At 41.4% G+C, this 26,865-nt stretch overlaps 1 protein-coding gene across 3 annotated transcripts in view; it reads right to left on the reverse strand.

The window, feature by feature from the left end:
• Window positions 1-4,363: 4,363 nt before the first annotated feature.
• Window positions 4,364-26,865, reverse strand: part of NRXN3 (neurexin 3) — a 1,387,810-nt gene continuing 1,365,308 nt past the window's right edge. For 2 of the 3 annotated variants that reach the window (XM_056852140.1, XM_056852139.1), the window contains one exon: window positions 4,364-5,290. In XM_056852140.1, the coding sequence (XP_056708118.1) occupies window positions 4,365-5,290 (926 nt within the window). In that variant the 3' untranslated portion in view covers window position 4,364. The remainder of the gene's footprint in view (window positions 5,291-26,865) is intronic. The other variant, XM_056852141.1, reaches the window with a different exon arrangement.

Raw genomic sequence — 26,865 nt, forward strand, 5'->3', positions numbered from 1 at the left:
CTTCAGAAGAACTGATCTCTGTGGTCAGGAGATCAGCTGTAATGCCAATAGAACTTCAGGCCCCACCTGGAGGTTGGCATCTGGGGTTGCCAGTTTCAGGCTGGGGAATACCTGGAGATTTTGGGGTGGAGCCTGAGGAGGGAGGGCTTTGGCCAGGCCTTCAATGGAGTATAATGCCATAGAGTCCATCTTCCAAAGGGGCCATTTTCTTCAGTTGAACTTATCTCTGTCACCTGGAGACCAGCTGAAATCCTAGGAGATCTCCAGCCACCACCTAGAGGTTGGCAACCCACCACTTGGAGGTTGGCAGCACTATTGGCAATGCTAACTGGATGCCAATATTATTTTATCTAAAGCAGCCTGAAAATGGGTCCTTACATGTCTTTGTTCAATAATTATAGTCTCAAAATTCTGGCTGATGTAAAGGACAAGACCACAAGTTGGGATCTGGCCTGTGAATAGTTCCTCTTCACTATATTTAAGATCTATTTCCCCTATTTCAATACAGACCAATGTATTCTTTCTGATTTTAAAATGCTGTCCTGGAAGATCATTTTCCTCCCTGAGTTTACCTGTACAACCTTAGACCAGGGTTTGCTGCCTTAAGCAACAGCATATTAAACAAAAAAATAGGGGATAGAGACAGTGTTATGTATTGGTTACAGATTTTGGTTTAGATGTAAAGCAACCAGATTGAAATCTGTTTAGCCAGGAAACTGTCTTTGAAAGACCTTGGGCAGCTCCTTCCTTCTCAGCCTAGCCTTCTCCAAAGGATTGCTGTGAGAACAGAATGGGATGATTCCATACACGACCTTCTCTGCACTACCTCAAAGGGACTAAGATGTTAGATAAACTGGAGTTTTCCTATAACCAGATTTCTTAAGACAAACAGGAAAGCTCTGTTTTCTTTTTAGGGGTGTGTTACCCTGGAAGAGACCCACCTCAGTATGCCTGCTTTGCATGCAGAAATCCTCAGATTAACAGTGCAATTTTATGCATAGCTAATCCATCCAATTGACTTCACTGGATTAAGACTGGTGTAATTGACAGGACTGCACAATCAGACTTCAAAAACTCCAGCTAGAAGGATCTTTCAGCCCATTCCTAAAGAGGGGGTAGCTCCACGGCCTCTGAGTGGGAGGCGCAGTTCCACCGCTCCCAGCCACCACAGAGGAAAAAAAAAGGTTTTAAAAAATAAAAATAAAGAAAAGTGGGGAAGCCCCATTGAAAACAGCGAGGGTGCGCCACCAAAAAAGGGGCCCAACCCCACCGCTGCTCAAGGGTTTGCATTCCTGGGGCGAAAGGGCTGTGGAAGCTGCCTAAAGTCAGCTCCATCCCCGGGAACGTCCCCCCCCCCCACACACTCTGGCGTGGCCATTTTCTTCCGGGGATTTAGTTCCTGGACTGACTGTGCTGGTAGCAGGGGCCGGCGGAGGTCCGTGGCTCCCGGATGCCAGCATGTTTGCCCCCGAACTGGTGTGGTTGCACTTTGTCCCATGACAAAGTGGTACCAAGATGGAAAAGACCTCTCTTTAAGACCCTAGAGAGCCACAGTCAGTGGCCCAGTTGGGCCAATGGTCTGACTCCGTTGACAAGGCAGCTTTATCTGTGTATTCCTTTCACCTTTGAAAAGAAAGTAACAGCAACATTCAGGGCTTTGGGAAGAACATTTTATTGCTAAGCATATCCTTGAACGAAAAGGCATTTATGAAAATAAAAGAACAGGAGAGGGGAAAAAAAGAGAAAGGGGCGGAGGGAATAAAAAAGCAATAACGACACATTAATGCTAAAGAAAAATCTTCAAGGTTCTGTCCATAAAACAACAGGGATATGGTAGAAGCCCACATACAGAAATGCACATGTTCCCAAAAAACTGTCCAATAGAAACAGATGCCAACAAACAAACAAATAAAAAAGGAACAGAAAGATGGGTTTTTCTAAATTAAAAAAAAAGATAAAGAAAGAAAGCAGAAAATCATTTCACAAGACTCCAAGACTCCAAGAACAGCAGCAATCTTTTACATACATCGAGATATAATCAACTCCGTATATGTTCAGCCAGTTAGGTTGTCTAAAATCGTGCTTTCATACCTTTTTAAAAACCTATCTTTATTTTTTGTTCCTGTTGTAGTGTAAAAAATAATTAAAAATTAAAAAAAAAAACAACCTCACACACACTGAAAAGATTCGTTAGCCAGGAAAGCCTCTCCTCAAACCATTTGAGAAGGCTGCCTTTTTTTATTTTGTTCCCATGTGCGTGTGTGCATTGGATAACACTTCTTCAAAGTCAAAGATTCATGCGACTTATAAACACCAGCAAGAATAGATTTCTAAACCTAAACAGCTGATTAGATTTCATCTGTACATAGAAAAGTGTACATTTCTAATATGCCAGAGTCCTCTAAGCAATCTGCATGTTTTTCCTGTCTATCTGTCTCTCTTTTCTGTTTTGTTTTGTTTTTCCAGTTTTTGCACATGATATTTGTGGCCAAAGAAAATCCCCATTGGTTGTTTTTCCTGTACAATAAGTTGCTCTCTTTCAAATAATAAAAGATTTTTTTTTAAAAAAAAACCAATAATCAAGATTAAGTACATTGAATAGAATCAACAACCTAATGAAACCTCGGAGCATTATGTACATCAGAGTACCCATCTAGAAATTACACCAGCCAAAAAAAACCTGTAGTAAAATATGTAAACAAAATTTTTTCTTAAAATCTTTTTGACACAGTTAACTGTGACAAAGTTTAAATGCACACTCTCATCACATTTTCAAAGTTTAGCTTTTTGTTGTTTTGTAAAAACATTTTTTTTCTTTACAACATTCTCAATTCATATTAAGACTTCAACAGCATTTCTGTTCCAGTCGTCCCATCAAACATACCATGATAAATATATCTGTGTGTATATATATATATATTTATATATATTATACTATTAATAAGCTCCTTTAATTTATTTTATTTCTGTATGTCATAGTGACTTTTTAGATTTATCTTCTTTCATATAAAAAGAGAACGGAAAAGGAGAATAGGGCAAAATGGAAGGACAGCAAACCAGAAATGGCGATCTACAAAATTAAACTGTTACATATGAAACATACCTTCATGATTTAAAAAACAAACAAACCAAAACACACCCCTATTTTGTACTCCTCTATTACATGTTTTTGGCTTGTGTGACATTGTGTCACAAATTGAACTCAGTAATATCTTTCTAAACACTTTATTCATTTGATTATTAATAAGTCTTTTGCATTCATGTGCTGCAGTCAGCCAAGGAGCCAGAACCCAGAGAATGGCTCCTTTATTTCCCCCCCCCCCCTTGTTTTGTCTATTCAGTCCAGAATGGCTAAGTATTTTTATTTGTTTGTTTTGGTCTAAGTCCACTTTTTATAGCTTAGCTGTGCTACTATATACTTAAATGGTAGTCAGGTACAACCAAGGGGTCCCTTCCCCCTGTCAAAGAAGAACCAATATTATCTCCTTATAACTTCACTTAGAAATACTGGAGCCAGATCCTTGTGGGGTTTTTTTCTTCTTCAGATTTTCACTGTCATTCTCAGCACCACCACCACTCCATCACATTTTGTTTTTTAAAAAAGTTACGTTAACAACTTACTGCAGACAACAGATTCAAGAGACAACACAACCTGATATGTAGAGCGAACACCATGGGTAGAACTTGAGTTCATATATATGGCAATAGTCTCTCTTTATTACTAAATTTCCCCCCTACATTTGTTCTTGATTTATATCCTGGCTAATTCTCTCAAAAAACCCTCACAGAAAATGAAATTTAAAAAAAAGCTGAGACAAAAACATAATGAAAACCCCAAACCATTTATTTTGCTTTCCCCCTCACATCTTGAAAAACGTTACGAAGGCTGGACACGGCCAGATCAGTTGTTCTGTTTTTGTTTTTATAACATTGCATTTTTTTCTTTTTTTCTTTTTTGTTATTTTTTAAAATAATTAAACTGGAAAAAAAAATTAGCGTACAGTCAAAGATCATGAACATCATTAAAGACTCACTTGGAGATACGAAACAAGTAAGCCATGGAGTCTTCTGCGTTTACAGAAAAGTTCAGCTGAGGAGGAGGTCCGAAGGCTTTAAAGTCCGCCAACATGGGAATGCTGCATACGCCTTCTTCTGAACGCTAAGTGTGCTTTATAGTACAGTAGGGCAGAGTTTGGGGACTCCAAGCGATAACTGAAAAGCTTAGCAGTCACAGCCGAAATGTTTATTCTCAATATTTTTTAACCACAAACTGTAGCTCCCAATCTCGTTAGCTGTAACAGTTTTGATTCAGTTATATCTCATTAAGTATTTATATATTTATATATATAAATAAGAAAAAAAATTTACACGTAATATTCTTTGTCCTTGTTTTTCTGTTTCTTGTGGCCGCTCTTTGTGCTCTGCTGCTTCTCCTTCATGAGCGTGCCGTTGCTCTGGGCCGAGTTGCTGATGTAGTTCCGCGTCTCATCCACCTGATAGGACCCCTCGTCCCTGTTCCTGTACTTGTACATGGCGTACAGGAGGATCAGGATGCAGAGGGCGGCAGCAGCCACAATGCCGACGACCATCCCCGTTGTGCTGCTCGACTCACGGACCACCTCTGAGGCCCCCGGAACCCGTCTGATTCCCGGCTCCGTGGGGTTTGCTGTGGGCACATTACGGAACATGGGGGAAGTTATTAGCGGGCTCTTCAGTTTTGTGCTGTCTAGCTCATAGGCAGTGGGCAACGGAAGCAAGACTATGTCAGGCTGGGGTTTGAGGTCACGGTTATTCATATTGCCGGCTGGCAATTTGGGCACCATCCCAGTCGAGGACGAAGCTGTGGAGCGGATCAGCTCAGGGGACAAAGATGTGGTAGTAGTCCTACCAGTTTCGGAGGCTTTGTTAGGTCTAAAGTCCTTGGATTCCCACTTGGGTGCATGTGCTTTGTAGCCACCTTCGAAGATTGAAGTGGAAAGACTCTTATCTGTTACCAAGGAGAAGGTGGTGTAAAAATCTTCATCATCAGTAGGGGGTAGGTTAGAGTCAAAGGTTTCCCCTGAGCCATACCCAGATATCACCAAGCCATCATCATCACAACCATCGCTGCCTTGGTCCGACAAGCAAGGTAACCCCGCCTCAGAGGTCATGGACAGGGAATCTTTGGTGGTCTCAATAATGGTGAGGAGGGGGCGGAAGGTAGTGGGGAGTGTAATGAAAGGTGCACGAGTAGCAATAGAAGGGATATCTAAAGGGTCTTCTACAAGAAGAGGGATAACTAATTCACCTCCTGGACAGAAAAGAAAAGAAAATAATATTAGTACCTTGAACATATATACATATATCATATGATGTTAAGTTCACCCATTTCAAATGCAAAAGTAGATTTTCTGCGCTCATTTATTCCAGTGAACCCATCCTTCTGGGCCCCCTGTAACATTCCCACCCACCTTGCTTAGGTGCAAGAGAGGCCAGATCTACCTTCTTTTGGTAAATGCCATTTGGTCCATATAATTTTGTTTCTGAAGATACTCTCAAAGCAGCTCTCAGCATTCAAACACGTTATGTTTCCATTTAATCAACTATTTTAAATGTTTGTCGAAATGCATGTTTATAATGATGATATTTATGCAGACTGTGGTTTGTTTTGTATGGGAACAGCCCAGGCCTCTGTGCTGGGATGTTCTCTTCAGCAATGATTTTTCTCTTAAACATACGTGCTTAATATCCTCAAATGAAACAGAGTAGGAATGGCTCAGACAATATGTAATTCTGTAGCATGTCATTCCAAAGTCAATTGGGAATTGACTTCAGTATGAAATGAGCATTGGGTTGGTTTAAGATTTTCCCTGAAAAGTGTATGAATGGAGAATTCATATGATACTGTATTCACAGCTGTCTTATGCATTTTGTATTCAAGCTATATTGGAAGAAAGGAGGTGTATTTAATGGACTATACTCAAATGTTGGGGCCGGGGGAAGGTGGCATGGTATAGTCTGAGCTCATCGGATCTTGGAAGCCAAGTAGGAGACCACTAAGGAGGACTATGAATGGGAGACCACTAAGGAAGACTATGAAGAGAAAGGCAATGGTGAACCACATCTGCTTCTCACTTGCCTAGATAGCCCCTTGCAACTTGGCAGCACTTACATATGGTCTCAAGCATTTTCAAAAGGGGATCTGGGTGTTCTATCTAGAAATGTGCCTGTCTGTTTGCTTTAAGAACCAAACCAAATGAGCATTGACATTCTGATATTGCTGGTATATGTGGTGTCCATGCACAACTGCATATCTGTGTTTGTTTCATGAGAACATTAGATAATTATGAAAATTTAGTACATAACCAAAAGGCACAGGAACATTTGTTCAGAGACTATATAGGGAAGGTCTGGGTTTGGGGCTTCTTGATTCTTAATGGTTTATATTTTCCAAGCAGTGAGCAAACACTTTGGAAATGCCCAAGCTTTCCCTCCAAGAATAATCTGAAAAGGTTTGGAAAGAACAAAGCCGATACTATCTGCTAATGGCAGGGTTCAAACTAGTTTCCTTTATATTGTAACTTATCCCTCTCATCTTCTACCACCGAGGGACCCATAATTCCCTTCTTTTTGGATTTTAATTCTGTCCACACTTTTACTGTGCTTTCACACATGCTGAATAATGCACTTTCAAACCACTTTGCAGCTTGATTTTACTGTGTTAAACAGCAAAATCTACTTGCAAACAATCATTAAAGTGGATCAAAAGTGCATTATTCAGTGTGTATGAAAGTGCTCTTAGCCTCTTCCTAGAATGGGACAATTCGTATTCATTTACTCTCTGAAAATGGAAAATGGAACTGAGCCAATTTTTAAAAAGGAAATTGCAGAAGAGAGATAGTACAGCGCATACATCAGAAAATGTTAACATGAAATCACACTATCTTTTGAATGGGGAGTTCACATTCTAGTCTTTTGAATGGGGAGTTCACATTCTTGAACATCATTCAAGATTTGTCAAGAGTGTTGACAGTGTTCCTTTAAGTGCTGTTAATATTGGTGCGGTCAACATTATATAATAGCATTCATCTAAAAATTACTGTGACACACAACTGGAATCATAAGTTCGTCAGTTTTTAATTGCCCATTGGAAGTGTCTTCATTGTTAAAATCCCCTATGTCCATATATGGATATATGTATAAGAATCAGCCTATCTAAGGCTTGTATGAAAGGCAACTTTCTTTCTCCACGAAATATTTGACTCTCATCTACTTGGTTGTTGCTGTTCCTTCCGGATTGCAAGAACAGAGAACAGAGCTTCCGTTTTAAAAAGCAACACTTTCATTGTAAGATGTAAGCATGATTTATTGGTTATTTTTCTTTTACCTTGAAATTAATGTTTGCAGAGAGAGGTTCAGCCCAGAAAAATGGAAGGAAGGGGCTCCAGAAAATGATAGGGGGAGGGGAGGAAGAGAGAGAGACATTTGTCTTTAGAAGTGCCTTTATCAGAGCAATCCTAAAGACAGTTATACCTTTATAAGCCCATTTACTTAAATGGATTTATCAGGTGTAACTGTTAGGGTTGCCAACCTCCAGGTACTAGCTGGAGATCTCTCATTAGTACAACTGATCTCCAACTGAAAGAGATGAGTTCCCCTGGAGAAAATGGCCGCTTTGGCAATTGGACTCTATGGCATTGAAGTCCCTCCCCTCCCCAAACCCCGCCCTCCTCAAGCTCCACCCCAAAAACCTTCCACCGGTAGCAAAGAGGGACCTGGCAGCCCTAGTAACTGTACAGAATGTACAGGACCGCACTGTTTAGAAGTGATCTCAGAAGATATTTTAAAAGACCAGTAGATCATGTGCTGTTGGCAAGAATGGTAGGAGACAGATAAGAAGGGCTGTTCAATGGTGGAATGTGCTGCCTCGGAGGGTGGTGGAGTCCCCATCTTTGGAGGTCTTTAAGCAGAGGCTAGATGGCCATCTGTCAGGAGTACTTTGATTGTGGGATCCTGCATGGCGGGGGGAGGGTTGGTGTCACTGGGGATGTGGGGGGGAAGTAGTTGTTAATTTCCTGCATTGTGCAGGGAGTTGGACTAGATGACCCTGGTGATCTCTTCCAACTCTATGATTCTATAAGAAAGCTTTTCAGAATGGTGGAGATGCTGTAGATGGGGAAATGAAGAAGTCATTTCTCAAGAGGGTATGCCAGAAGAAATCTACACATTTTCTTCAAAGATCCAAAGACAATTGCAATATGTACACATGGGTGGTTGGACCCATTTCAACGTTCAACTGTATCTCCTCATGTTTCATTGGAAGGGTGGTGGGATCTCTGACTTCTGAGAGGTGCCACAGGAAGATAAAGCTTCTTAGGGTTGCCAATTCCAGGTTGGGAAATTCCTGGATGATTTGGGGGCAGAACTAGGGTTACCAACCTCCAGGTACTAGCTTGATATCTCCTGCTATTACAACTGATCTCCAGCCGATAGAGATCAATTCACCTGGAGAAAATGGCCGCTTTGGCAATTGGACTCTATGGCATTGAAGTCCCTCCCCTTCCCAACACCCGCCCTCCTCAGGCTCCGCCCCTAAAATCTCCTTCCGGTTGCCAAGAGGGACCTGGCAACCCTAGCAGAGCCTGGTGAGGGTGAAGTCTGAGGAGAGGAAGGAGCTCAGCAGGGGTGAGATGCCATAGAGTCTACCCTCCAAAGCTGCCTTTTTCTGAACTGAAATATGGGTCTGGAGATTAGTTGTAATCCCAAGAGAAGTCCAGGCCCACATGGAGGTTGGCAGTCCTAGAAGACCTGCTGCAGAGGAAGGGAAAATACTAATTGCTTTGAATCCTGACCCCATGATTCAGCAGGCATAGATGGTTAAGAACTTGTTTTGTATTTCATTTTACACCAAATGAGGGGGAAATTCAGACTCACTCATGGAGACAAAGTGCACTGCCTTCCCTAATAGACTCGGTTCTCGCCATTCTTCTCTGTCAGTCTTCTTAATGCTCATTTATTCAGAGCATGAATATCAGTATCTAAATCGATGCAAGAAAAACTGGGAGGAGGGGTCCAGAGACGAGACACGAGTGCCACCACACCTGGAGACTTGGATGGTGCAACTACTGCTTGTGAGTTTAGCTTCAGGCCTCTTGTAATATTCAGCAGTCTACTGGATGTTTTATCCTGGTTAGCATAATCTGGAACAGCTCCAGACCAGGTTTTACTTTTGTATCTAGATGGATGGGATCAATGCAAGGCCTCTGGTAGGCTCCCTTCTCCCTTCCTTGGTCATTTATGCATGGTAGCTTTAACCTCCTTTATTCCCCATTTCAGCCAGGATCAAAGTAACCCGGATTGGGGGAAACTGTATGCATTGGCTGGAATGATCAGGGACGAAACTGTGTGCCAATGGAGGCATGAATACAGAAAAGCAGTCTCCCAAGTTCAAATCAAGTCCCACCCATTTAAATGGTGCTCTGTAATTGGCTTACCTCACGAGAGAAGATTTCCTTCCCCCAAAACCCAACTGCCGCATAAAAAAGCATTTTAAGAACAAAAAACAGAGCAATCTGAAAGAAGGGTGGGGAATCCAAGCCTCGTTCTAAAAAAGCCTTTATTTTGCTCAGAAAGAGCTCAGAGGTAGCAGGAAGCAAGAAGCACTTGAATCCCTGCCTCTTTACACACTGCTTCGTGATTGGCTGTGAGAGAAGCCAATCTTCTGTGCTTCCCCTGTTTGGCCATCTGCATGCTGCCTTGAAGAGGGGTTTGGAAAAGGGTGGGGCGAAGCTCAACCCAAGAAAGTTGTACGCTCGCTCAGTGATTCTGGAATGAGCCAGGATCCACTGTTTAATTCGGGCAAGAAGAGGAATGGGAAAAGCCGGGTTCATTTTGGGTTGAAGCAGCGTTGAGCTTCCAAAGAATGAGGTAATGTGCATACACAAAAACTTGATCCTGGCTGAAACAGGGAATAAAGGAAGGTTAAGCGACCATGCATAAAACACTTTTGTTTCATACTGTTTGTTCTAAATAAATCATGATGGGTAGCCGGGTTAGTCTGTCACTAGCAGTAGAAAAGAGCAAGAGTCCAGTAGCACCTTAAATTAAAGACTAACAAAATTTCTGGCAGGGTATGAGCTTTCTAAATAAACTTTATCAGTATATTGCTGAGTGATAAAATAGCTTGTGCCCTGATTCAGCAGCAGTGGAGAGGGGAATATCCCCACTTCTCTTATGCATTCTTCCCCACAGGAAAAATCAAGGCCAAGATATGCTTGACAGAAATTATGATAACTGGGTATGAGGGGCTTTGTGGTGGTGCATGTGCCACATGTGAAGCATCAACTCATGCAGAGGCCCATGGTCTGCCTAACACCATGTTACTGGAATGGCGGTAGATGCTTCTTCCTCTTCATCTATTCCTAAGGTTGCTAGCTCCGAGTTGGGAAATACCTGGAGATTTTGGGGGTGGAGTCTGAGGAGGGTGGGGTTTGAAGAGGGGACGGACTTCAATGGAGTATAATGCCACAGAGTCCACCTTCCAATCACTGCATTTCACTTCGTATTAAGATTAACACTAGCATAGTGGTTGGACAGCCAGGGTCCCAGAGAGTTTTAGATGAAAGCTTCTCGTATCTATTTAATTATTTCCTGTTTGGATTAATGGAGATAAAAGTGTGTGTACAGGAGTGTTCAGAAGAAGTTGAGGAAAGGGCTTGTGTGTGTTAAGAGAATGAGCTGAGAATTCAGAATATGTTTTAATATCCTTCAGAAGGCCAAAAAAAGGAGACCTTCCAGGTTTTGTTCTAACTATAATCTTAAATCTAACCCATTCCCTTTCCTCGTTTGGTTTGTACTCCCAGCAGAAGGTCACACACTTATTGAAATGATTTGTGCTGACAACAGAGTGCTTCGGGATGAAATGGAAAAGAACAGTTAAAATGGCTTCTTCTGCTGCATTAGTGATGCCAAATCAGCTTCTATTTGGCCAGATCAAAAATGCAACAGATACAATGAACAATAAGTTCTGAGAGGATTGAGGTCTGCCTGGTGGAAAATGATAGTCCGGGAAAAGAAAAATGCCCGAGGTTTGCTGTGGGATTTCATTTCCCTCCCTTCGTCTTGGCATAAGCACTCAATATTCTTTACAGTCAGTATTTGAAAATCTGGGACATATACTTGTTTGATAGGGTTCTGCTTTCCTTTAAATTAGCACAATCACTGGGGACATAATAGGTCTTCTTTAGCCTTGAATGCTGCCCTGCATTTTGCTTTATGAGTGTATTTATAGATATATAATTCATACCTCTGGGGCTGATCTCCAGTAAGGGCCCTCTGGCACTGGAATAGATGGAGTGTTGAAAATTTAATAAGAACCTTTCTGAACTGCGAGGATGTTGTGGGCAAATCATGAGAAGCTACATCCGCGCCAATGCTTATTTTTATGGCCAAGATGGTTTCACTGGTTTGTCAGTCATGAAAAAAATGCAGGAAGGACTGGGGAAAAAAAAGATCATATACAAAAAGAATCCTGAAAGAGCCCTCTTCGAAGTCTCAAACTGAATATAAAGGGATGCACAACGTTCTGTCCACCTTTTCCAGATGTGGCAGAAAGACTTTAAATGCCAGCCAAAAGTCCCAGCACGGCACACCCTCCTCCTCGAGTATTCGAATTTCAATACCTAAAAATTCTGATTTGCGTTTTATGTTTATTCTCATGCACTCCAATTCAGGGGTACTTTTGTGAGAAAATATTGTCTTTTGGAAAAGAACTACAAACGCTCCCACCCCAAGTACGAGTCTGTATTCATACTCCCTCCCTCCCCCATGAAGAAAAGGAAATTGAATTTTTAAAATCCTCTAGAGGTTTTTTTCCTTGCCAGTCTGTTATGGGCAACAAAGAGAAAAATCCTCCAGCCCCAGACCTTGAGCTGCAGGAAACCTGATGCTAATATGAAGCTGCCTTTGCAGTAGAGCATATTTAATATCCTCTTGTCTGTTTCCTAGCTCATTTAATTGAAACTGACAGGCGATACCACAAGGAAGGGATCTCTCTTCCATCGTGGACAGCCTTCCCGTACTGTCTGATAGATACCGGATCCCTTGGCTCCTTTCAAAGAAGGCGCTTGCTACCACATACACTCCACATGGTCTCATCCATCTCAAATGTATTGAATGAAAGGTGACGTTCCAAAGAAATCAGTAGAAAGTGTGGAATCTGAGAGCAAAGGATGCTGACTGTTTAGCCCATGTCAGGCTTCATATTTTAATTCAAAATCTGAAACTGAGAGAAAAGCAAAATATTATATATCAGAGCTCTGGGAGTTCTATATTTCTGGAACCCTAAGATGTATGAAATAACTCCTTTGATTTTAGTGGATTCTGTGACTCTTTTGCTCTTGGATATCCCCAGAAATTCCAGATATCTTTATTGCTAGGAATTGCAGAAAGCAGAGCCAAATGTAAATCCAAAGGAAGACACTCTCCATTGCTTAGATTCACGGACGTCAGCATAGGGGTCACGCCAGCTCTTATGTGGCTCCGCCCCCCTTCAGGATTGCATGGATAGCCTAACACAGTGCAATTTAAATGTGAAAACATTGGTCCATTGATCAGCAGGTTTTGAAATTACACCATCCTGTAGTCTACTTGTGGGAAGTATTTGAAACATTCCTCTTTACCAAATACAATTACTTTTACTATATATCATCAGTACTACCTTTGTAAAAAAAAATGATTTTATCTACATGCAGTAATTATAGTTCATTACCACGTGAATAATTTTTTCCTGTCAATTAGCATTCATTCTTCCAGCCAGTTCCCTCTTTGCATGCTATAGTTCCGACGATTTACAAATTACATCTGTTCTGGTAGAAGGAATATTACCACTTTTTTCCACTTTATAGGAATCTATGCAGGAAAGAAAAATCTCCATAAGACTGGAGCCTGGACAAGGAGAACTTGAAAATGCTGTTGGAAAAATATTCTTCAGACTTTTAATGTCATGGTGTTGGATTAATTGGCAAAATCATGTCTGAGGATGGTGCACTTGAGAGTATCTTCTGGACCAAAATTCAAGCAAGTAACAGTCAATAATGAAATGTAGACAATTGTGGAAATCATTCTGTAGGAATGAGATCATTGGACTTGGTAAGTAAAGATAATTCTTTTGCCCAGTATAAAGGCCATATATTGGAATCATTCCCTTTGTTCATTCTTAGTCTTCCCACCATGTTAAGAATGGCTATAGCTTCAAAAAGGAGGACTCTACTTGAGAGGGATTAGTGGTAGATGGAAAAACCACCATTGGTTCTGTCCTCCCCTCCTATGAAGAGTTCAATCATGTAATTATTAGCAATGAGTACCGAATGCACTGAACATAAAAGCCAATATTAAAACAAATCTTGCAAAAAGAAAACAAAAACACCAACAACCATAAATAAACCAAGGAGTACCTCATTAAAAATAAAAATAACTGTACACTGAAAAATAATCAAATTCACAGCAAAGGTTAAAGCTTTTAACAAAAAGCAACAAGAAGTCATTCGCTTTACAAAGAAAAAGATCAAACCCAAGGTAACTGGAAAAAATAAACCAGACAAGAAAAGACAAAACGCAAAAGTATAATTAATTTGCTAAAAAAAGAAAGAATATTAAACATACATATACAAATAGTCAGAAGAAAGCATACCACATTGATTTTATATCGTCAACTTACATCAACAAATTGCCCGCATGTTTTTTGGCATGAAAGAAAAATTTACAAAAGAAAGTTGTGTAAGAATGTTCTTGGACAAGCAGAATTGCCACATTCGAGAAACTTTGCTTTTTATTTTGCTGCTGTTGTTTTTTTCCCTCTTTTTTTAAAAAAAAACTTTTTTTATCAAAATGTGTATTATTTTCATTGTTTTTAAATATAATTATTTACGACAAAGGGTGATACAGGGAGGCAACAACACATACATCCACACCACATAACATGAAAAGAAAAGAAAAAATCCTGCTCTAGAACGAATTGGAACTTTTTTCCTACTGTGTTTTTGTCCTTGAAAATTTAGAATTTTTATCTTAACGATAGCTCTTGTATAATGTTTGTTTAAAAAAATAACAGTACACTTCATAGAATTTGTGTTTGCTTACATCTCTACAGACCTGTGGCGCAAATCCTCAACCACTGCTCCAATGCAACCTCCACATGAAGGAATGGAATTTACACACAAGCAGTGCTCGGAAGATCACACCTTTAATGGTGTTTGAGAATCAACGTTTTTCCTTTTCTGTATTTTAAAAAAATCAATTGGATATATATTTTTTAAAAAAACCTTTTCTTCCCCACCCCCTAGAATTTGGAGTGTGTGTGTTTTAAGGAATGGATGGCTGCACATAAAACTTTAAACGATGCTAAAGAAAGGGTGGGTGGGTAGAAGAGTGAAGGGGGCATGGGAAGAAAAGATGCCTCGGGTGGATGAGGTGGGAATGTAGGTCTATGAGTGTACTACACAGATGAGGATGATGGGAGTAAATGTGTAAGTCAGTTGCCATGTCCATGTAAGTGCGGAACGGAGTGATCTAGCAGCATTAGAGCTTCTGGCTGTAAGGAAGGGATGGGCAATATACAAAAACAAATGAGCATATTCATGCCCATCAACAAAAAGAAAGAACAGAACTCTAACATTGACAATCTCACAAACCCTAAGCTGCAACTTCTTCAACATGCAAGTTACAAAAAAACTACTAAGAAATATAATAAGAATAATTACAGTTTCATTAACGTTCTCAAATGATAAGAACAGTTCAAACTTTCCCCCCTACTTAAAAAAGCAGTAAAATATACAACTAATAATAATAATAATAATCAGAGATTAAAAAAGAAAACAAAGAAACTAGATTTTATGCATTGGAACCGGAGCAACTTCAACTGCAGCTCCAGTCAGCTTCCTTTCACAACCAAGGCCTCGGCCGGCATCTTTTAAAAAAATATTTAACAGCAGGGCCTTTGTCTACATTGAGACTCTCCAGTTTAGGCAGCCAGTATCGTTAAAGCATAGGGGACATTTTGTAGGAGATCCCTCCCCCAGCTCAAATGTAATCTTTTTATTTTAAAGGAGTGCTATTTTTTTTAAAGTAAGTTTGTAGGATTCTGCAGTTGAGGTACTCCATTATTTAAAGAGGGAGATAGAGGGGAAAAAATTCAGAAAACAATAATGTTTATGTTGTTAGATTGGAACAAACCAAATCTAAAATAGTAATCCAACGATTGAAAAGAAATGACATAAAAAGAGGCATACTTAAAAAAGAAAAAAAGAAGAAAAAAACCCACACTTTATTCCCAGCAAGAAGGGAGAACAACTGTCTGGGTTTAAATATTTTTTGTTTGATTGTTTGTAAATTAAAAAAAAAAAAGTATTCCACACACTTTCAAAGATGAACAAACCAGATGCACACACCGAAAAGTAGGAACAGACAAAGCAGTCCGGGGACACTTTTATCATTTGGAATTATCTCTCTCCCCCCCATCTCTCTCTTTTTCCTTATGGAGTTAACTCCCATATTTAATCGAAATGTTTGGCAGGAAAAAAGGCCATTAAAGCCTACCCCCTCCCTCTCGTACTTGCTTTTTAAAAAAAGTTTAAAAAGCAAAATCTCGTTACTTTTAAGAAAAAATAAATATAGGTGGCGGGAACGTGCAGTCTGGATGTACGTCATAAATAGACATAGGAAAAGATATAAGAAATTGGCTGAAATTGACAAATGGGTTATAAAATAGCTTTTTTAAAACTGTAGGATGTTAATAATAATAATAATGCATGCTTAAAGTAAGTTGCATTTAGGGAAAGTAGAAGAAACAGAATAGCAAGCTAGGACTGGAGGATGGGGAAGGAGGAAACAATTCAAGGAACAGGGTGGTTGGTATATCATTCCATGACTCTCCAGTAGGGGCAAAGCACATTCCGCAAGCTATAGGGGAGATCATAAGGGCAAACAGGTAGGATGGAAACCGGAGAAGGCACTGGGAGATCCATTGGCAACTCTTCATAACACTACAGTTGGGAATCAAGTCCATGAGACACAACCCTCAGTTACCCAATCTTTAGTGATAAGCAATAATAGTGGGATGGCTAAGTCTCCTGGCAATGGTTTTTGCATTCATTAATCCTTTTTTAAAAGGGCTTTTATAAATCTGTACGTCATGTACAGCCTGATCCTATGCATTTTTTTCTGGGAAGTAAATCAATCTCATAGGGTTCAATGAGGATTACTCCCATGTTTGCATTCACATGATTTAGCCTTCATAGCATAAAATCACTTCTCATGTGTGTTCCCAAGTCTTCCTTCACAATAAGGAGTAGCCATCCCCTCAAATATGGGAGCATTTGGCATTAACTTGCTAATGTGCAGGTGACAAGTATTTTTCACTGGGACTGCATAAAGTACTAAATATTTGCAGACTGCAACCAGTCCGAGTAAATGAATGAACAATTTGTCAAGCAATAAAAGTTTAGTACTGAATGCTAAAGAAATGTCACAGAGTAAAAACAACAGGAGTGAGTCTTTTGCATGTTATAAAGAGGCGCTATTAATCAGCGAGATCTTAAAAAGGCCATTGGACTTTGCTACTGTTAGGAGCCAATGGATGGCAGTAGCCTTGTGCATAGAGCCGTAATAAAGAATACAAGATGCTTTGGTTACTGGAGACTTTTCAAAGCATGGTCAGCTGTACTTTCAGACCCCACCGAGAAAGCAAGGGAAATTGCTGGAAGCATGAATTTACGATTCACAGAACAGAAATAAGTACAGAAGGATACATTAACCTCTTCCCCAGTATATTCTTAGAGGTCTTACTGAAAAAGTGTCCCAGGCTGGTTCAGATTGAATGGGAGTGGATGGGAACTGCACCACCTCCATGGAAGGGCATCAGGTGTGAGACCACACTGGCCATTCGGAAGCCATATAATAGCAAGAATGGCCTCTGCCGCTGCTGGAGGTGTGCACTGGAAATCAATACTGCTCAGTTTTAGAGAATGGGTTGGGTGTGGGAGAGGCTTAACCAAGGCAAAGATACCTGGATGGGTTAGCTTCAGGGACAGTGTATTCTCAATAGGTTACTAGTGGAACTAAGCCCAATTGGGATGCCCTTTGGGGCACATTTGCAGAATATGTAACTATGGAAATATTGGGCTTCATGGACTTTGATGGGGCTGTTTCTAACGCAGAGTCCCTGGTTACTAAGCCCTACCAAGTTTCTTAGCCTTTGGCCTAATCCGGTCTCATGAAATTTCACAAATGGGCTTTTAATTGTGTCTCAGCTCAGCTTTCAACTGGAGGTCAGAGTTTGTGCCCAAGCTCTTGTACAACTCCGTAATCTTTACCACTAGGGTCTTCAGTCAGTAACGTTGGTTAGAATTCAATCAATTTTATTAATGTTTTAGTCACAGGCCTTAACAATGTTCAGATTAAAACCATACAAAATGTATAACCCACAACACCCAGAGTTACATGAATAAAATTTTTAAAATGTTACAGACAGCCACATATATACATATTGATTACTGAATTGAATGTTATAGTTCTCCTAAATTATTCTTTCTGTGTCAACGTTGGGGTCTAATTTTCAACAAATTTCCTCCTTTGCTTAGAAGCTAACATGATATAAAAGGCCACACTAAGCGTGATCTTTGAATTAACGTCTGCCATTAAAAATCTAACTCAGCCCTCAACTGTGTCTAAAACATCTGGGATATGCTGGGTTAATTTAAAACGAATGCAGTTTTAAAATGGGCAACTAAACAAAATATGTGGGAGATCCTCTATTGAACCTGAAGAGCAGGGACATAGCCTTAGGTTATGAAGAATTTTTTTATATCTACAATGGGTGAATGCTGAAGGCATCGTTTGGAATCGTGCCATAGTAAATGCTCTCCTTAACCCTGGGTCCGAAAGTTCCATTAAATAATTTGAAAAGAACTTATTTGATTTGAATAACGGATACCATGGGGAGAACTTGGACTTTTGTATTAAGCACATATCATTATCAGTTTCTTTGTCAGCAATCCATTTTTTGATATCTTTTGGGTCCCATGTGTTTAAGATTTCTAGCAAAGGCAAATTATACAATTGTAGGATGGGTATAAGGACCTTATCCCAATGGTTTTCCTTTGAATAGAACATATAGCTGTAATACACCAATTTTGAGTTAGTCCATTTTCTCAGTTTTAGGTAGAAAAGTAAAATTCTTAAATGGGCTCTAATGGCAACTGACGGCAAGCCTGCCTCCACTCTAAGGAATGCTGCAGGCACCCCTTGGGGCAAACCCAAGATCTTCCTAATAAAACTATTTTGGATTTTCTCCAAATCGTGCAATATTTTTGGTTTTTGCACCCAGATCTCAATTCCATATAACAACTGCGGTATTACTCTCCCCACAAAAGCTTTAATTGCTGGGGCAACCATACAGCCTCCTCTGGAATAGTAGAATTTTAAAATGGCACTCATAGTTTGATGTGCTGACAGAATAGCAGATTTACATTGCATTTGCCATGACAACGTGGGTTGGAAAATTATGCCTAAGTATTTAAAAAACTGGTCCTGTTCTACTTTTTGGTTTGCTATTGTCCAACTGTGAGCAATCCTACGATTGCCAAAAAACAACTATTTTAGTTTTGTTGTAGTTAATCTTTAGGGATTCCCTGTTGCAGTATTCAACCAGCGTTTTCAGCCCTTTAGCCCAGTATTTGTGAGGGCCAAAATAGCCATATCACCGGCATATAATAAGGTTGTTATTTTCCTTCCAGCCAAAACAGGGGAGAAATGTGTTAACGCATTCATCTTTTGTACTATATCATTAATATAAAAATTGAAGAGGAAAGGAGCTAGCAGGCAACCCTGTTTCACTCCTTTCGTTAGAGGAATCGGTTCCGTTAAACTTCCAGTTCCTTCTACTCTGACTCTAGCTGTGAGGTTTGTATGCAATTCCCTTATCAATCTAAAAAGCCTCTGGTCAACAGAGGTATCCGCCAACTTTTGCCAAAGCCTATTTAGGTCAATTGAATCGAAAGCTGAGGACAGGTCAACAAAGGCTACAAAAAGTTGGCATTTTAATTAGACTGAGTATTTCTCAATCAGACAATGATCAATTGTGCTATGTTCCTTACCAATCTACCAATTTATTTAACACGTGGCAAGTATATAGCTTAGAGGCAACATCTAAGAGGCTGATAGGTCAATAATTGGCAGGGTCTGAGTTTTCCCCCTTCTTAAAGATAGAGACGATGATGCTTTGTTTCCATCTGGCTGGTACCACGCATAGATTGTTAATTGTTGCTGCTAACACTGAAGAGCTGCTAACACTGAAGCCCACCAATGGATATTCGATTTAAATAATTCTGGAGGGATATAATCTTCTCCCGGGGCTTTCCCCCCAACTAGCCCCTTGATCAACTGGACATATTCCTCCGGTGACACCGGTCCCATGTAGGCAATGAATGTTGTTCTTTAAACATAACTTTCACAGAAGAAGTATCCCTGGGGTGCCATAAAGGGAGAAGAAATGATTATGCCACCTATCTTGTGTAATATTTGCCATCACATAGTTACTAGTAGGGCTGTTGATTCGGGTGTTCCTGAACCAAAAAACAGCTGAATTTAGCCTGATTTGGCTGTTTTTTGGTTCGGGAGCAGCCAAACCAAACAAAGGTGGGAGTGGGACCCACCCAGGACCCACCCGGCTGCCTTCCTGGGAGACCCAGGGATACGGGCGGCTGGCTCTTTAAAAAGATCTGCGCTCCCAGGCTTGGGAGCGGGGATGTTTTTAAAGACCCACCCAGCCGCTGTCCCGGGAATCCCGGGGACACGGGCGCCCAGTGTGGTCCCCCATTCAAGAGTGCGAAGCAAGGACTGAGCAGCGCAGCCACCCTCCCCACTCCGCCTTTCGTGGCTGCTGTGAGGGCTGAGCGGCCTGGCGTGGCAACCCTCCCCACCTCGCCTCCCCTTTCATGCCTGGTTCCCTTGCTTTCTCTCCTTCCCCCCTCTCTTCCCCATTCCCCCCCCCTCTGGACTTTCCCGGTACCACAGCAGCCCGGGAGCCCGGCAGGATCCTTCCCCCCTCACTCTCTTCCTTATTTACCCCCCTCTCTATTTATGCACAGGAGGTTTTGCCTTGGATTCACCGCTCTCTAGATGCACATTTTCACCATCCAGATTCTCAGAACTCAACAATAAGCTCCCATGCAGAGTTTTGAGAATTCAGATGGGGAAAATGTGCATCTAGAGAAGGCAAAACCTCCCTGTTCACACAGTGACCAACCAGGTGCCTCTAGGAAGCCCACAAACAAGACAACTGCAGCAGCATTATCCTGCCTCTGTTCCACAGCATCTAGTATAATAGGCATGCTCCTCTGGCACTGTAGAGAATAGGTATGCATCATGACTAGAATTCATTTTGACTAGTAGTCATGGATAGCCCTATCCTACATGAACATGTCCGCTCCCTTCTTAAAGCCTTCCAAGCTGGCAGCCATCACCACATCCTGGGGCAGAGAGTCCCACAATTTAACTAGGTGTTGTGTGAAGAAGTACTTCATTTTATCTGTTTTGAATCTCTCATCCTCCAGCTTCAGCAGATGACCCTGTTCTAGTATTATGAGAGAGGGAGAAAGGCTTTTCCCTGTCCACTCTCTCCAAACCATGCATAATTTTATAGACCTCTATCATGTCTCCCTTCTTTAACCACCTTCTTTCCAAGCTAAACAGCCCTAAATGTTTTAACTGCTCCTCATAGGACAGTAGCTCTAGCCCCCTAATAATTTTGGTTGCTCTTTTCTGCACTTCTCAAGCTCTGCAATATCCTATTTTAGGTGTGGTGACCAGAACTGCACGCAGTATTCTAGGTGTGGTCTCACCATAGATTTGTACAACGGCAGGATGATAGCTGCAGTTTTATTCTCTATTCCTTGTCTAATTATGGCCAGCATGGAATCTTCTGAGGTGAGAAGAGATCCTGGGGCAAAAGCAGATGGATAGGCACAAAGCTTGTTGAGATTTGCTACTTCATGCTATTGTTACTGCTGCTTGTGTTTGGTCATTTGGACACATTAAAAACAGCTCTTCAAAAAAGTAATCTAGAGTTCCATCAAGCAGAGCTTCTTTTTACTTCTGCAAAGGAGAGTACAAAGCAACTGCAGAACAGCTTTGAACAGTTCTGGTGACAGACAGTCATGACAGCAAAAGACTTAGATTTAGAGAGTCCTACTGTTCCTAGGTGCAGAAAGCCTGCACAATATGTTGATCCTCACCAGTTTCAATCTCCTAAGGATTTCAACAGGAAAATCTTTTATGAAGTCATTGATAATATCTACAGCAATTTACACAATCACTTTTCTTCAGATGTGCCACAAAATTGAAAGTTTTGCCATAGGAGAGGATGATAATAGATGCATTCTAAACTATTCTCAACACTCAACAATAAGCCCCCATGCAGTTTTGAGAATGTGGCTGGGGGAAATGTGCATCTAGAGAGCGGCAAATCCAAAGCAAAACCTCCCATGCATAAATAGCCAAGGAGAAACAATGGGAGGTTTTGCCTTGGATTTGCCGCTCTCTAGATGCACATTTCCCCCAGCCAGATTCTCACAACTCTGCATGGGAGCTTATTGTTGAGTTTTGAGAATTTGGCTGGGGGAAATGTGCATCTTGAGAGTGGCAGATCCAAGGCAAAACCTCTTATTGTTTCTCCTTGGCTATTTATGCATGGGAGGTTTTTTTTGCACATCTCCGGGGGGGGGGGGATTTTTGGAGGTAGAGGTCCCAAACGTTCAAGGTGGATTGTGAGGACCCTCCTTGCAAGAACCCCCAAGTTTGGTGAGGATTGGGTCAGGGGGTCCTGAGTTATGGGGTCTGGAAGGGCACCCCCTTCAGACCCCATAACCCGGGACCCCCTGACCCAATCCTCACCAAACTCGAGGGTTCTTGCAAGGAGGGTCCCCTCAAGCTACAGTGAAAGTTTGGGACCTCTACCTGAAAAGATGCCCCCCCTCAAGAACTGGGGAAAGCTGCGAATGGCTTTAAATGGCTTTAAATGCCATTTAAATGCCCGAATCGATTTGGGAATGCTGAATTTCAGCCGATTCAGGAATCGGCATTCTTGAACCGAATCAAAGCCACCTGAACCCGAACCTGAACTGAATTTTTTTTTTTGACAGCCCTAGTTACTAGATCTTGTGCCACGGGCAATCAGCTCCCAAATTTTTTAATTATTTTTGTTAGCGATGGACAGGGCTAGTTCTTCCCACTGTGCTCTATTATACTGTGATTTCTTTTGCTTCAAAAAGTTTTTATATTTATAGCGAAATTGTGCCAGCCTTTCAATGTAATAGGGGGATTTGTCCATTCTGACTCTACCTTGTAAGTATCTGAGGGATTTCCTCATTTCCCTAAGATTAGAATTCATTTAACTGCAATTCCATGGTTCTGCTGGTCTACTGGAATCCTACTGTTTTCACCCAGTGCTCCTGATCAATCCTACAGCAAATCTACACTGTAGATCCCTTCTTTTACCTAACCTGACCTTCAGACAATAGACTTTTGTGCTGTGTAGCTGCAGCCCTACACTCTCCAGTGTGTGACATAGGATACCAACACCAACAGTGATCACCTGGCTTGTTACAATTAGAAAGAATGTATATGACTCTTACACAAGGTTTAACGAAGAGATTTAGAAAGACTTATTATGAAGTACATGCCACAAAACAAACATTTGGATGCTACAAATTTGCCCACAGATTGTTGCACACCTTCCCAGTCATTCCCCAAACATTCAGAATCAGACATTCCAGTGACTTCCTACTTGCTTTGGTTGCCTTTCATTACCTAGAGAGTAATGATGTTCATATGACACAATCTGTTAAATATTAACAATATGTATAAACTTCAAATGGAATAGTAAAAACTGTAGCTCAGGTTGGATGTTTTTCTTCAGTGTTCTTTAATCTACCATGGAATGCGCTGTTGCTGTCTGAATTTGGATCTTGTTATTTTTTATTCCACCCATCCTCCAAAGAGTTCAGGGTTCAGAGTAATTCCTTTCCCCATTTTGCTCCCATGATAATTATGTGAAGGAAGTCAGCCTAACAGAAAACACCTAGCCCAAGATCATGCAGCAAGCTTCATGGCTGAATAGGAACTTGACCTTGGGCCTGTTAGGTCCTAATCTGACTCTCTAATGACTTTGCCAAACTGGCTGTCCCTTATCATTCAGCAAAGTGATCCTAGTGGTAGAGTTGCCAACTCCATGTTAAGAAATCTCTGAAGATTTGCAGATGGAACCTGGGGAGGGCACTGTTTGAGGAAGGGAGGGCTCTCAGCAGGGTATAGTGCCATATCTATCCCCCAAAGCAGCCATTTTCTCCAGGGGAACTGGTGTCTGTAGTTTGGAGATCAACTGTAATTCTCCAGGACTACCTGGAGACTGGCAACCTTACCCAGTGCAGTTTCCAACCCTGACACAGAATTTCCTTCCAGTCCTCTTTTTCTGTTTGGAATTCCCATTCATTATGAGGACTTTGTTTTATTTCCCTCATTTTGACATGTCTCTGTGCAGGAAATGCTTCCTCTCTTGCTTTCTCCAATCTAGTTTGGAAAAGTTTTAGACTTTTTCTTATTGCACAGTCCAGAGATGTCCTACCCTAGCTGCCTTTCTTTACATTCTGTATGCTGACTTCTATTCATTACCAGATGGCTACTTTTGAAATCATTTAGAAGCACATTCCTGCAGAGGTAGGACAGACAGCCACATCAGAAAACCTTCTTAGCAGCTCATCCCATTGTGAAGTTGGCTAAGAGGCACAAATGAGATTTCAAGTTACATGTCCTTATAAGTAGGTTAGCTGAGCTACAAAAGGTGAGGGTTTTCTTAATGCTTTCTTATCTAGTCATTTGCTTTAAGCTTCCTACACAAACTGCTGCAGTCTTACTTCAGACAGAGCATTCATATTAAAGACCATTGAGGAAAATACAGTGAAACTTGGAGAGGTGTGCAGATGGAAGGGATTTATCAACAGTGCCCCCCACAACAATCAGAGGAAAAGGTTACAGCACAGGTGAACCTCTTAACAGGAAAGAACAACTGTCCAATAATTATTAGCCCAGTCATAACTATGTTTAGTTGGAACTTCTTTCAAAGCAAGTACATGTAGGATTACAACCTTTGACTTCAGGACTGGAAAGTATACAGCTCAGCATCTGACATTGCTACTGGTTGACTAATCAGACCCTGAAATCCTATCTATTACATGTTTATCCTGCCTGTGGAGAAATGCCCTCCATCCTAGAATTTGCTCCAGTAATTCAACTCTTGGGACTTCACTCTGTCTATGAGTTGGAACCTCGCTGCAAACTTGAAGCTGGGAAAAGAAAAGTCCAAGCACAGAGTACTTACACGTGCAAATGGCTCTGGCCACAGTACGAACAAATGGTTTACTATCTCACACCTTGCTTGATGGTCACACTTAAAGAGTCAGAGACTTGGAAAGCCAAAATTTAGTAATTTGGAAAGCCAAATTTAGTAATTTCTTCCTCTTGAGGCAGGAAGACCAAGACTTACCCCTGAGGGGGATGGACTTTCAATGCGGAGATTATAAATTCTCAGGTCACAGGGAAGGTGCTCTCTTATGTCTTGGGCCATGAAGGACTGTCAGTGAAGAATCAGGAGAAGTCCCAACTCTGACATATGTAAGATATGATAGATAGTACCTGCACTAGCTAGTACAAGTGAAGCAAGCAATGTGGTAACAAAGTGCAGCCATTATAAAGCAACAACGATACACAGTGCTAAGCATACAAATCCATCTCACAGGAGATACTCTCAGATTTGTTGGTGGCACCAGTTACTGCACAGAAAGAAGTTTGGTACCCCCAGGAGTAAGGAAAAGGGGCAGCATCGCTGAGCAGAGACTTGGGACCACCATGGGGGTTTTCCATCTTCCTGGGACCTAAGGAAACAAAGCTTGCAAGTCTGTTCCTTCGCACTGCCCCTTTTTCCTCCAAGGAGCTCAGAACAGTATATACAACATTCCTATTTTATCCTCACAACAACCCTGCAAAGCAGGTTAGGCTGAGAGACAGTGACTATCCCAAGGTGAACTTGGAGATCTGATCTTGAGGCTCCCCCACCCTAGTCTGTAGATACTGCACAATACTTGCCCTGCAAACAATTGAAAAGTTCGGTTCTGTCTTACACAGCTTGAAAGTAAAGATATTTATGCTTGAGCAATGCATGATTTAGCATTGTTTATGAGACCAATGCTAGTGCAAGACCTTACTTCTCACACCCTTGCTCAGATGGTAATCCCGTTAATGACCTCAGCCAAGTCACCATCTCCACTGCATGATGGCGAAATGCAGAAATTTCTGTCTGTCCCTCAAAGATGACCAATATTCACTATTTCAAGAATGCTTTGAAAAATAAAGCTGTAGGCAATACCAAGGGTTATTTACAAAAGGTATTTTATTTTATGGCTCCTGGCCTCAAGCTATGTGGTATTTATTTTGTTCAATACTTCAGTCTTCCCTCCTTTCTCCTGCCATATAAGTTCAGAAAAAATACTACAGGTTGGATCCAGACCACAGTAACAGTTTCCACTGATTTCCCCTTTTGCTGCAGACCCCCTGAAGTCATTCCTTAGGGTAGGGTTGCCAGGTCCCCCACGGCCACCGGCGGGGGAGGGGATGCGGGATCATACAAGCCTTAAAATGAAGCCTAGGCCTCAACACTGCCTGCGTGATGACATCTTCAGAAGTGACATCATCACATCACTGACGATGAAGGTGATGCTCTTGGTATTTGGGCAAAATCTCTATGGTATAAGCTGTTTGTGCCATAGAATTTTGCCCAAATATCAGAGCGTCTCCCTTGTTGTCATCTGTGTGATAACATTACTTCTGGAAGTGATGTCATCACGCGGTCAACAATGAGGCATAGGCCTAACTTTAAGTCTGGTAAGACCCCCGGTGGCTAGCTGTATGATGCTGGGGCGAGAGGGCCCAAAGCAGGGGATCCCCTGCCCTTGGCAGGGGTCTGGCACCCCTACCTCTGGGCCCCCTGTCCCCCAGGAGCAGCATTTCATGGAGATCAGCAGGCTGCAAAGAGAGGGCAGAAGCAGGGAAATTCCATTCTGCCATTGGAAAATTTAGTCTGGATCCAACTTCATGGATCCTTGTGGCAGGAGGAGCTATTGACTAGGGAAGAAAGTAGGTACTGATTGTGTGTGCGCATGTTCACTAAACTTTAAAGAAGATATTTTGTCAGGATTGACACTCCACCACATCAACACAGACCATTCCCATGCCAATGCTACTGATGAGCTCCACAGGAGTGTGAAGCTTCCACAGGATGGTTTATATGACAAGGTGGAGCTCTATGAAAAGAAATTTTCCCAGCTGATCTCTCCCTGTCATCAAAGTGTATTTGGACAGTAAGCACATTATTTCAAATATGTTCGAAGCGGGACAAAGGGATTAATTACATGAAGCTGCTCTAAAATACAATAGGACAATGTCTTCTTGGGGTATTTGAAGCCACTACTACTTTGATTACTCAACTTGGATTCTGCAAAACACATTAACTTCCAAGTGGGTATAAGCTAGTTGCAAACCACAGTTTGTATAGTTCCAGCAGCCCTTTTTCAGGCTGTTGCAATGGTGCAAATTGTGGCGGTAACCTGCCCATCTGATCCCCTCCAAGTTGCCTTAGGAAGCCAGTTGCGTCAAACGAGAAATGTCTCTTTTTAGAGGAGTTGCAGGGGATGGGCTCATCGGCACAACTTAAATTAAATCCAAGCCTTTGGGGAGCTGCTTTCAATGCAAAACCCATCACGCCACCATAACGTGTGAAGC

Source organism: Euleptes europaea, chromosome 6, assembly GCF_029931775.1.
Source record: "Euleptes europaea isolate rEulEur1 chromosome 6, rEulEur1.hap1, whole genome shotgun sequence".
NCBI classification, from domain to species: domain Eukaryota; kingdom Metazoa; phylum Chordata; class Lepidosauria; order Squamata; family Sphaerodactylidae; genus Euleptes; species Euleptes europaea.